General features: G+C 47.5%; 1 protein-coding gene across 5 annotated transcripts in view; it reads right to left on the minus strand.

The window, feature by feature from the left end:
• The window catches only part of HUWE1 (HECT, UBA and WWE domain containing E3 ubiquitin protein ligase 1), a 2,445,223-nt gene that overhangs the window by 780,538 nt on the left and 1,652,497 nt on the right, over window positions 1-12,188 (minus strand). For all 5 annotated transcript variants that reach the window (XM_069645305.1, XM_069645304.1, XM_069645303.1 and 2 more), the window contains exons 58-59: window positions 11,018-11,178; window positions 10,752-10,797 (exon numbers count right to left, since the gene is read on the minus strand). In XM_069645305.1, the coding sequence (XP_069501406.1) occupies window positions 10,752-10,797; window positions 11,018-11,178 (207 nt within the window). The remainder of the gene's footprint in view (window positions 1-10,751; window positions 10,798-11,017; window positions 11,179-12,188) is intronic.

A 12,188-nucleotide genomic window follows, 5' to 3' on the forward strand; every position in this document is an offset into this window, starting at 1 on the left:
CTGACAACTTGCTTGAGACCACTGTTTCGCCAACCATTCCGGCAAGGGTCACATCTGCAGGCGCACGTGGGGAATCCTGTAAATGCACGATGCCATCATGCCTAGCAAACGCATTGCTTTGCGCACCCTTATTTGGCGACCGGCCTGATATTGAGGAATTTGCAGCAACATATTTCGAATTCTTTCCTCTGATGGAAAGGGCAACCCCCTCTTTAGTATCTAGGAAAGCTACTAGGAAATGTTTTCAGGTACTTGGCACCAGGCTTGATATTTTCTCGTTGATTGAAAAGCCCAATTGGAAGAGGTTGATTGTTCTTTGGATGTTGAATCTGCAAATTAAGGGGGGACTCCACTGTAATGAGCCAGTCGTCCAGGTAAAGGTACACTGGGATTGCCTCCCTGCATAGGTGCGCCGCCACCACTGCCAATACCTTGGTGAATACCCTTGGAGCCGAGGCTATTCCGAAGGGCAGCACCTTGAACTGTTAGTGCTGGTTGTCTATTTTGAAACGCAAGATTATTCTGTGCGCTGGGAACATTGAAATACGAAAATAGGCATCTTTCATATCCAATGGTCCCATGTAATCCCCCTTTCTTAGTAGGGGGATTACCTCTTGTAGTGTAGTCATGCAGAATTTTTGCGGCTTGACATACTTCTTTGCAGGGCGCAAATCTAATACTAGGCGCATTGTTCGATTTTTTTTTGGCACAAGGAAGTAGGTTGAATAAATACCCTTGTTTGTCTGGCTGACCGGGACTACTTCTATGGCGTCCTTTGCAAGCAGAATGGCGATCTCCTCGAGGAGGATTTTCTGATGTTCGAACGAGTGTACCTTCTGTCGTGGAGGATGGTCGTGCGGGTGCCCTAGTAACTCTATACAGTATCCTCCGGACACTGTGGACAGGCACCCATCTGTCCGAAGTGATCCCCTCCCATGCATGGGTGAAGGTGGAAATGTGCCCCCAACTGGGTATGCATGGGAGGGGACCCGAAGCAGAACGTCACTGCTTACTGGGTGGCGTACCACCTCTGGCGGGGCTGCCTCTACCCCTAGTGCGGCCCCTGCGCTGCTGGGAAAGCCTGTGATGATTGGAACTGATTGTTGCCCCATGAGGTTCCCTGTTTTTGATAATAGTTTGAACCCCTCTGGGAGCTTTGGCCCCAGAAGCGACGAAAATGATTGTTTCCCCCTCTGTCCTGAGGGTTTATTTGTGAGTTGGACGAGAGATTTTAGGGTTTCGTACTCACCCTTAGCTGTTTTTAAGGCTTCCTCCACTGCCTTGCCGAATAGTACGTTCGGCTCTACTGGCATGTCTATAATAGTGGCTTGGGTCTCAGGTTTGAACCCGAACTGTCTTAGCCAGGCTTGACGCTTTATAACCGTGTCTTTGGCGATTAACCTTCCAGCATTATCTGCTGCATCAAAGTTTGTCTTTAGGATGCATCCTGATACAGACCTTCCATCTGCTGCCAATTGAGCCAACTGGCTCTTTAGGCGTTCGAAAGATACTAAAGCAGCTACTTCTTCCCACTGGTGGCAATTGTTGCTTGCCAAAAGAGTGGCACTGTTGGCAATACGTGCCTGATAGGCGGAGGTGGAGGCAACATTTCTACCCAGAGCATATAGTTCTTTGCTCTCCTGATCAGGTGGTGCTTCGGAAGAAGCAAGCAGTGTACCTGCCCTCTTTCTGGTGGTTGTTACAACCAGGGAATCCGTTTTTAGTTGCCCCCTCATGTACAGGGGGTCGGAGGGTGCGGCACGGAATAGTTTCTCGACTTGCGGATTAACCGCATGAGTGAGATTTAGGGTTACGAGCAAGGGATCAATCCTACGCTGGATGGATTTTAATATAAGGATGGCATGAGTAATGGCTCTCCTGTCTCCTACAATCTCTTAGGCGAAATCCATATCTTCTTGGACACACTGCGTGTCGATATGAAAATAGGCTGCTGCTTTAGCTAGTACCTCATTGAGGAGAGGTTGATTATCTACCAGCGAGTCATGCACCGGTGCGTCTTTGGGAATCGGGGAGTCGAGATTGTTGGCCTCAGCCGCCTCATCCTCCTCCTCCTGGTCCTTGTCATCACCACCGATTGTGTTTCAGTTTCCTCACAATATAAATCAGGGTGGTAAGATTCGATCACCAAAGGGTCCGAGACCAAGCTCTGCGCCTGGGCATCAGAGCAGGTTTTTTTTAGCAGCGGGCTGAGAGTCCTTAGATCCCGAAGGGGCAGAGGTAGCCGGGTGTTGGCATAGCTATGAAAGTAATTAGGGTCTTTTTCATACAAGTCCACCATAAATGACATACTTCTCATGACCCTATCAATATCGGCTGAATTCCATTCTCTGGAGCTAGGAAGAACATGTTCTGGTTCCTCCTCCGTGCCCATACCCTGAGCAGTGGGAGAAATGACTTTAATTTAGTGGTAGGGTCAGGGACTTTCCTATAGATTTAGGGGCCTTCTGTTTATCCTTATGAACATGGTGTTCTGAAGACCTTTTATTCCCCTTCCCATGGCTAGAGGAATGTTTCCCAGTATTTTTAGGGGTCTCCGAGGGATTTGACGCTTGGCGTCGAGATTCAAAGGTTGTATTGGAGGAAGGACGTCAAATCTCGGGTGTAGATGCTACGCATCTGAGGCGAGCGCGAACAGGAACGCCCAGACGACACAGATTTGTTAGACCGCTCTCTTGGTGTCTTCCGTTGCTGATCGTTCAACACGCGTGTTGAGTCACGGCCGGGGCTGGTGTGTTTAGTGCAGGTGGTATGTGTGCGCTCTTGCGCCGGGTGGCGGCAGCCGGCCAGTCCTACGGGGTCAGGGGCCTGCCCGCAGGTGTCCGAAGTCACCCCTTTGCAGTCGCTGTCCGATACGGCAGCAATGCTGCCATCGCTGACCGACCCTTCGACGTCCATGGCCTCTAGTTGCCTGGCGTAGTGGGCCCAGCGGTCTTTATGGGTCTTTGGCTTGAAGAGCTTGCAAGCTCGACAGATAGCCTCAGGATGGTCTTGTGGGAGACACAGATTGCACGTATTGTGCTTATCCACCCAGGGAAACTTCCCGTTACACTTCAGGCAGAATTTGAAAGGAGTATTCTCCATATGTTAAAAAAGGGCAGCGGGTCGGTATATGTAGGAAAAAAGGTGGGAAAAGCCGGTATGACAACCCCCCACTCTCCCTACTGTACAAAGCAGAGGCCTTCCAAGGCCCGACATCCGTCGTGGTAGTCCTTGACGGCTGGTTTCCTTGATCTTCACTGACGTTTATCTTTGGCGTAAGGTGGAGAAAACGGGGAAGAATTTTAACGATAATTGTAAGAATAAATGGCTAAAGCCAAGTGAACTCCGCAACATACGTCCGACTAGTATGGCAGAAAAAAACAATCCGAGGGTCCTGCACGCGTGAGGGATCATGGGTACAGGGGACGTCACACTAGGGATAGTATTACTGCCACGCCCTGGTTCGACGCCCCTTTTGGAGTTTCAAAAAACAAACTAATACTCTGCAGCTTCCACTAGATGTCGGCCTATGCACAGCATGTGATCTAAGCTGATTCCACAAGTCTCAGATCGATATCTATCTATAGAAGGAACAAGTTACTTACCTGTAACTGTTCTTCAGCATAGGCCTGGCATGGATTCACATGCTCATGAATAAAGAATACATAGCAGTACACACATGCACAACCACAGGAAGTGGCAAGGCTCAACATTAAGCATCGCTTACCTCCTCACCAGGCTCACCTTCAAGCAAACAGGTTGCGCAGCACTGCTTGGCCGACTCTGGACGCCTCCCTGGAATCCCTGCCGACGCAGTAGAACTTTGTGAAGTTGTGCATCAACCTCCACGTAGCAGCCCTGCAGATGTCAAGCAGGGGCACACCAGACAGGAACACAGTAGTTGCAGCGATTGCTCTGGACAAATGGGCTCTCGGACGGCCATACAACAGTTGGTTTGCCAATCAGTGACAATGGGTGATGTAGCCGGAATGCCACCTGAAAATGGAAGCCTTGGAGCGGGCCTTCCCGTGGTTCACAGGGCGAAAGTTCACAAAAAGTTGTAACATCTTCCGAAAACTCTTTTTGCGGTCCACATAGAACTTCAGCGCTCTAGCCACGTCCAGCAAGTGCAAAGCCCTCTCAGCCGGCGACAAAGGCGTCGGGAAGAATACCGGTAACACCAAGGCCTCGTTTAGATCAAAGTCAGACGGCACCTTAGGCATGAAAGAGGGGTGCGCCCGTAGCACCACCCTTGTCTCGTGGAATGTCAAGGTGGTTTACAAGAGGGCCTGGATCTCTCCCACTCGCCGTGTGGAGGTGATGGCCACAAGAAAAGCAGTTTTCCACAACAAAAATTTCAGTTGCTCCGAATGCAGAGACTCGAACGGAGGACCCGTGAGCCTAGTCAGCACCACATTGAGCTCTCATGCCCAGGCTGGAGCCTTCACCGGCAGGAACGAGCGACAGTCCTTTGACGAACTCCTTGACCAATCGATGTGACCATAAGGATAATCATCCAGGAGATCTAGTGTAGCGGGAGATAGCCGCCAGATTAACTTTTATGGAAGCGTGGGCCAGTCCTGCCTTGACCAACAACAACAAATACAGAAGCACCTGCAGAGCAGTGACACATAGAGGGTCGATCTTCTGAGTACGGCACCAAACGGCGAACCTCTTCCATTTGTGCCCGTAGCATTTCAGAGTAGACTAAGCTCTGGCCTTGGCGAGCACCTCCTTACAATCAGCTGGGAGATCGTAGCCCCCAAACTCTAGTGCTGCAGGAGCCAGGCCTTCATGTTCCGCGATCCTGGGTCTTGGTGCAGAATCACACCTCCTTCCCTGGCGAGAAGATCTGCGTCCGCCGGAAGCATGACTGGAGGGGATGCAGACATGTTCAGAAGGTCCGGGTACCATATCTGTCTCGGCCACGCCGGTGCGACAAGGATCATCCTGCACCGGGACCGTCTGAGTTGATTTACTAGTCAAAGAAGCAACGGCAACAGAGGGAACGCATAAAGAAACAGGCCGTCCCAGGGGAAGAGAATGCGTCCCCCATGCTCCCCGGCTGGGGAAACCTGCTGGCGAACCTCCGGCATTTGGTGTTCGTTGCTGTCGCAAACAGATCGATCTGGGGATTGCCCCATCTGCGGAACAGGTGATCCACTTGGTCTTGCCGAAGTTCCCACTCGTGGCAAAAGCACTGCTCCCTGCCAAGAGTCGGCGATGGTGTTCTTCACTCCTACTAGATGAAACTGGATGAGGAACATACCCTGGGGTACGGTCCAGTGCCAAAGGTCCTGCGCCTTTCTGGAGAGAGCGCCAGGGATCTGGTTCACCCCTGCTTCTGGATGTAGAACATTGTGGTGGGGTTGTCTGTGAAGACCTATACCACTTTGCCCTTGAGGGCCAGAAGGAAGGACCTGAGGGCCCAAAACACTTCCCGCAGCTCCAGAAAGTTGATGTGCAACGACTTCTGCCCCGGCAGCCACAGGCCTCTTGCATTAAGACTTCCGAAATGTGCTCCCCATCCTTCCAGGGAGGAGTCCGTCGTGACCGTCTCCGGATGAGGTGTGGTCTGGAAATCCGTGCCTTACGGACAGATGTGCACGCACTCCCCACCACCGTTGGGGAAACTCTCGTCGCCGCCCGGCTCACCACTTACCATGCTTGAGTGACAGCTAGGCTGTTGAATGGGCGTTTTTCTGCATAAAAGCAGGGCCTTTGGGACTGGAACTTCAGAAGTCGCCACAGGACCTAAGAATCCGAAGAGGGAAGAAGCTGAGCCATCTGCAACGACGACACCACCGGTGGAGCCCTGCTGCAATGAACTCACCACTTTCCCCAACAACAAGAGAAGATCTTCTGCTGGACGAGTCTTCTTCCTCTGAGCTGGTGGAACCAACCAGTTCATCCTTTTCGCCTTCCAAAGAAGTCTTTGTCAAATCGCCCATGACAAGCACCCTGGCAGCCGGATAGCCAAGCTTCACCACTTTGACCGCGAATAAAAGGAACGCACCTTTTATCAACGAACTCCGTGGCTGGTTTCATCCCTGTGCAGTAAAACGACTCCACGTTTCCTCATCAATGAGATCCTCTCTTCCCCTGGTCGAAACAACGAACTGCAACCACTGCCAGGAAGAACTGCGACCGCTGGAGATTCCTCTCTTTAAGGTACTGTGTCCTGCCTGGCCGCCCTTTCTTCGGTTTGCCCAAGGTGATCCTTAAATCCTTGGCTTTCCAAATGGGTTGGCCCCAGACCTTCTAACTTTACCTTCTTGAATCGCCCCAACCTCTTCTGAACATTCTGCAAAGACTTTTAGTGCATTTTAAACCGTGTGATCCTGGGCACATTTTGTTTTGCTCCATTTAAAGTGGGCCTGGCCTATGAACTTTGGCTCTATAGTGTCTACTGCCTTTCTTCTCTTGCTGAGAACTCCTAAAAGTGTTGGGACATGTTTTCTATGCTCTGCCTTTTTCTCTCCCTTTAACTGAACTATTGCAGTGCCATCTAGGTTACGCGCTCACATCTGTTTTAACAAATCGTGGTGTTTTAACTCTGACTTGTCTAATAGTTATCAAGGGAGGTGTGTATACTTTACCTGACTGTTTTAACTTGCTTTTGATTTAGAGTGCTAGTATATTGCCTAAAGTGTGTTTTAAATAACTATATACTTTTTATACAAACCTCTGGTCAGTGTTTGTTTGCTCTACTGTGCTTTTAGCCCTATTGTGTTTACTCTATTTACTGCCCTACTCTTCTTGAGAGAAGTCTGACTGCTCAGCCACAGCTACCAGGTAAATCTGGGTGGTGCAGACTGCTACCAATTGGGTTTACTGCTTACTCCTGTAGTCTTAATCTTTTTGCAGTGTTCCCCAAGGGAACTGCACAGGATTCTGCCTAACACTCGGGTGTGCTATTTTTACTCGCAGGCTGTATTCACAGCTACGGCTATGCACAGAAGGGTAACCTTGGTTCCAACAAGGTGGCTTCTTCACTTTTTTGCCATTTCTTTTATGGTTCTTTCTTGGTCCTTCTACCATCCCGATCCTGATTTTAGTTTGGTCTTCGATAGGAAGCCTTTGAGTAGCCCACCAAGGATCCAGTGTGTCTGCAAGGACAGGAAGCACGGGGGGACCCTGAAACTCTCCTATACTTTGTCTTCTGGTGTGCCTGAAAGAAACCAGTTCTGACTGATTGGACAGCCACCCGCCCATTTATGTAAACTGCAGGGAGAGTTTACAGAGGAAATCCTAATAAAAGTTGAGGTTCCTGAGGCAAAAGTCAAGTCAACCACTGGAACAGAAGATCCGAAGAAGACAACCAGATACACCTTCAGCCCCTCCCAGCTGCCACAGCCCCTTCCAGCTGCCACAAAGAGACCATTGCTGTCCTGAATCCGTTTTGGAATTGCCAGAGGCACTCAGAAGAGGACTCCTTCCCTTTGGCTGGTGGTACCAACTAGCCATAAGACCCCCTACAGAACAAGCCAACCCCGACGTGCTGCGACTTTCCTGGGCATCAAAGCGCCAATGCCAGGGTACCTCCGACCAAACTGCAGTGCATCATCTTCCCATGAACAAATCATCCCAAAACTTTGGTGCGCTCCAGTTGGACCGCCAGAGGCAAGATCCCCCTCTGCAAAGTCCACTCACCAGAGTCCAGGGCCAAAGAATTGAGGCGGATTGATAGGGCGGTAAACGTTCATCCTTGGAGCCTGTGAAAAAGAAGCCAAAACTGCAAACCGACGTGGGAGTAGCAGGAATCCTTTGCTGCGAGTCCTTTCTCTCGACATCCCTAACAGAGTCCCTCCTTTCGTCACCACACCAAGGAACAGTAGACGGTGTCGATCGGTGTTGCATTGTGAAATAATCAAGCTGCATCTTCTTTCATCACTCCTTAGGTACTGTGGGACTCTGGGTAGTACTTGCCTCAAGCCATTTTGTTGATCCTGTGTTGGAGTGGTGATTCTAGCGTGTGGGTGTTAACCCATACCCATCACCCAGGCCTAATACTTGTGCGCCTTGAGGGAGCCTTTCCCAAGGTCCAGATACATTTCTGAGCAACAAAAGCATGCTACTTACTTGTAATCAAAGCATCCTTTGAAACTTTACCTTTTCTGCTGATGTGTCTTACCTGGATTCCCTCCAAACTGTCTCTGAAGAACTCTTACCTAGTTAGGGATGGACCGCTAAAGCCTTTGCGATACTGAAGAGTATTACAAACCTTTGAAAGTGTTAAACTGCTATTGCTTGTGCTGGATACCGCTTTTTATTCCTACAATATAACAGTTTGAGTTGCTATAACAAGAGATTTTACTTACCATACAACTGTGTTCATGATATGTATACTTTACTGACTATTGGTTTAGTCACCTGAAGTATTGCTGATGTTTTCTAATGTGTCGATTAGTTACTCATCTGAAAATAACTACCTTGTGTATATAAAATAAAGTAAAATGCCTATTTTACTATAAGTGTGTCTTTGGGCCTATGTATTTACTGAGTTCATTGCACTTACCTACAGCTCACATTCCCCTACTAAGATAGGCCTGGCTGTTTTGCCAGTATACCAGTAGTACAGACTTATACTAAGAGTTGAGGCCTGTATACCAAGCGATAGTTTTATAGGGTTTACACGCATTTCGTCAAAGTATTTTTCATCGTGGGACTTTATTGCCAACATTTTTTTTAAAAAAATATTATTAAGGGGGGGGGGGGAGGGGGGGTGTTTGTGCGGGTTGGGGTACGATTATTTAATTAAGAGGGGTATTTGGGGGGGCGCATCCCCCCCCATAAATACATTTAAAAAAAAAAAATGTTGGCGATGAAAGGGCCGGCGATGAAAAGTCCACGATGAAATTTCGTTTGGCGAAATAACGTAGAACCGTTTCATAGAGTCTCACCTGTTGGTAGACTTTAGGAAACCTAACAATAAGCTATCTAGAACCACACCAAAACCGCTGCACCTTTCATGGTATCCAGTATATGTGTGTCAGCAAATATCGGTCAGGATTCCAAGATGCCAGGAAAAAGGTATGGGTGTGGGGGGGAATTTGGAGGTTAGGGGACCTACCAACATCTGCAGAAAGAGCAAACAAGAATCTTATGTAACAATTGTTCTGTATCGCTGTCACCTATCAAGAGATTAGAATGGTAGTGCGAATGCTAGCTGTACTAATAAATATAACTTGAGTGTTTTGAGCCCTTTTCTCTTGCTGTAATTTCTTTCTGGCATCAAGAAGGATCATATGTTATCAAGGCTTATATAGTTTGTGTACTAGTGCACTATGGGCTATAATTAGGCACTAAGAGGTATGAAGTAGTAGAATATCGCACTACTTAATATTAGGTGGATTCATTTGATATTACAACATAGGAAGTGGATGTTTATTTAAAAAAATACCATACTGACGACAATAATGTATATGTAATAGATGTAAGTATATAGTTCTCAGTAGAGGGGCTACCACACTCCTTTGTAACTTTGTAAAATGTGGGGTTTCACTCTAAGTAACCCAGGAGTGGACTCCTTTCTCACTGCCTTAAGAGACGCTCAGCTTCACCTCACTGAGGAGGCCCAACTAATACGAAAAACATGCCTGGGGTTGCTGATGGCACTCTTGTTTAGAGGAGATTTGCCTAGCATTTCGGTGCTGGACTGCCCTTGTGGGTGGGACAAAGACTGATAAGTAAAGGGATATTTCTCATCTATTAAGTGTGCAGTGAGCTAAAACGTGGTTGCAGACCCCTCCTCAGTGTAAGAAATTTCATAGAACATTGTATTTTGACCCATGTTCGTTCTAAGTAGAGGGGCTCCCACACTGCTTTGTAACCAAGTATATAATGGACTGTTAATTTCCTGACTTTTTAACCTCTCATGGTGAGATACTAAACTGTTACTTTTGGATGTTGCAGAACCCCCCCCCCCCCCCCCCCCCCAAGAAGGGAGCTTGCTCCTGAAACGTGTTGGGTTTGGTGTACCCAGTAAATTGGAATTAAAGAGAAGATGATGGAAGAACCAGAAGTTGTGAAATAGTATATTATAATAAACCTGGGTTTAAACAATGAATCAATTTAATTGAACTGTAACTTTGAAATATTGCCTGATTAATCAGGACAAAGTTTATGCAGGGGAGGCAAGTCTCCATGCTTTTGGAGACCAACTAAACTAATTATTTTCTGACCCCGCTCAATGCTACTCAGTTTATTGAGCACAGAAGACTAAAGGCCGAGTCGGACTCACTAATAACAAAACCCAAAGCAAAATTATGTCTCATCCCTGCAAACCGCCTCATTGGGCATGGCATTACCACCACGTGTAATACATCTTTTATTCATTCTCAAAACCACTGTGCCAGAATGTTTACGTCTGCACAAAATTCACTTGACTTTCACCTGAAAAAAGACAGCAACAAAAAGTTACAAATGCAAAGGCTGAAGGAATCCTACAGTATTCATGTATCAGATGAATGATTAATGCCTGCTCAAACATGCATCGCCTCAAAGATGGTTGTGACACCTCTTAAAGATCACACTTCAGCTCTGGTGTAGCAGATGGTGACACCATGGGAAAGACAGTAGAATGTATAGTTATCTCCGAGATCGGGTATGACCCTAAAACTATACAATCTACTACCTCATCCCAAAGGACACTGGAGTTTCTCGGCTTCTGCATTCCCGAAGCAGAAATTGAGTCGTTAAACATGTACACTGGTTTCTGCAAGTTTCATGAACACATTTTGGAGACTTACCTGCTGGCTTCTGCTCCAAGGAGTCATTTGCTTTGGAATCTGCAACCTGAAGGCACAAAAAGTAAGAAATGTAAAAAGCAGAAAAAAGTGCACTGAGATCACAGAAACCAACTAGAGTAAAACTATGCACTAATACAGATGACTTGCAGATGACCTATGAAACTAAAAACAAAAAAAGACATTTGGATGCATCATTTGCCTTCACAAGTCATAAGCCTGTACTATTAACTTTCTATGTAGTCTATGAAAAAAGAGTGCAGCCTTACCTGCGAGTCTGGTGCCTTGTTCTCTTTGCCCTTCTCTTCCTTGGCCTTCTCAGCATTCTTTGCCTCCTCCTCTGCCAGTTGTTTCCGGCGCTTCTCCCGGCGCTCCTCCAGCTCCTCATCCCGTAGGGCCTCCAGGTGGTTGATGATAGGCACTTTTACTACTACAGTGAAAGAAAAAGAATATAAAGATATTCTATATTTAAGGTTCAGCAAGTCAAATCCACACTGTGGTTGCATGTTGTCTCTGTACAATGACTGACTCACCAAGGGGTAAGCAAAGCCACACAATAAAGGTTAAAGAGAGAATGCAGGGAGGAAAAGGTGGTTCAGGTTAGCGCATAACAAAACCCAAAAGGAAACATCAACACCAAGTTATGAAAAACATACTCTTCCAAGGCCCTAATAACACCTTTAAAGGAGACTATAATTTGTGGACGAACCTCTTGTATCTGGAGTTTAGAGACATCATTTCTACCGGGATCACTCAGAGCTCCTGGCGTACGGCACGTGTGGTCCCCATCTTCAAGTGTAGTGACATGACGGATCCCAGTAACGATCGACCAATGTCTCTTATCGATGCTGATTGCAAAACCTTTCCGGCATTCCAGCTCTCACACTTGGAGGACTGGGCTACCACTTATCATCCGCTGGCCCAATTCCAGACAGGCTTCAGGATGGGACTTTCCACAATCATTAACGGCTTGGCACTCAAATGTGTGCAGGAAGAGGCTTGGCTTCAAATTAAGGGCTGCACTTATATGGCCATCGATCGATCTAACTGCATCGACCGCAGCAATATATGGTCCAAACTTGGCAAACGGGGGTTGCCTGATGGGCTAAGACTCATGAACGGTGTGTACGAAAACTGTGGCATACAGGTCCGATTAAGTCAAAAGGGGTATACCTCTAGGATAGTATGATCCTACCGGGGGGTGAGGCAAGGGTGTGTCCTGGCCCCTTGGCTATTTAGTCAGTACTTCTCCGATGTAATACTATCGCTGGCCAAAGAGGGGCTGGTTGCCCCAAAGATCGGTAAGGAAAAAACTATGTCTAATATATGCAGACGTACTGATTTTTGACTGCACTAAAGTTGGGCTGCAAAGATCTCTAAACAGCTTTGAGAACTATGCCAATGACAACGGGCTAATTATCAACCCAACTAAAACTAAGA

This window comes from Ambystoma mexicanum, chromosome 2p (genome assembly GCF_040938575.1).
Source record: "Ambystoma mexicanum isolate Mex_15411 chromosome 2p, UKY_AmexF1_1, whole genome shotgun sequence".
Lineage (NCBI taxonomy): Eukaryota > Metazoa > Chordata > Amphibia > Caudata > Ambystomatidae > Ambystoma > Ambystoma mexicanum.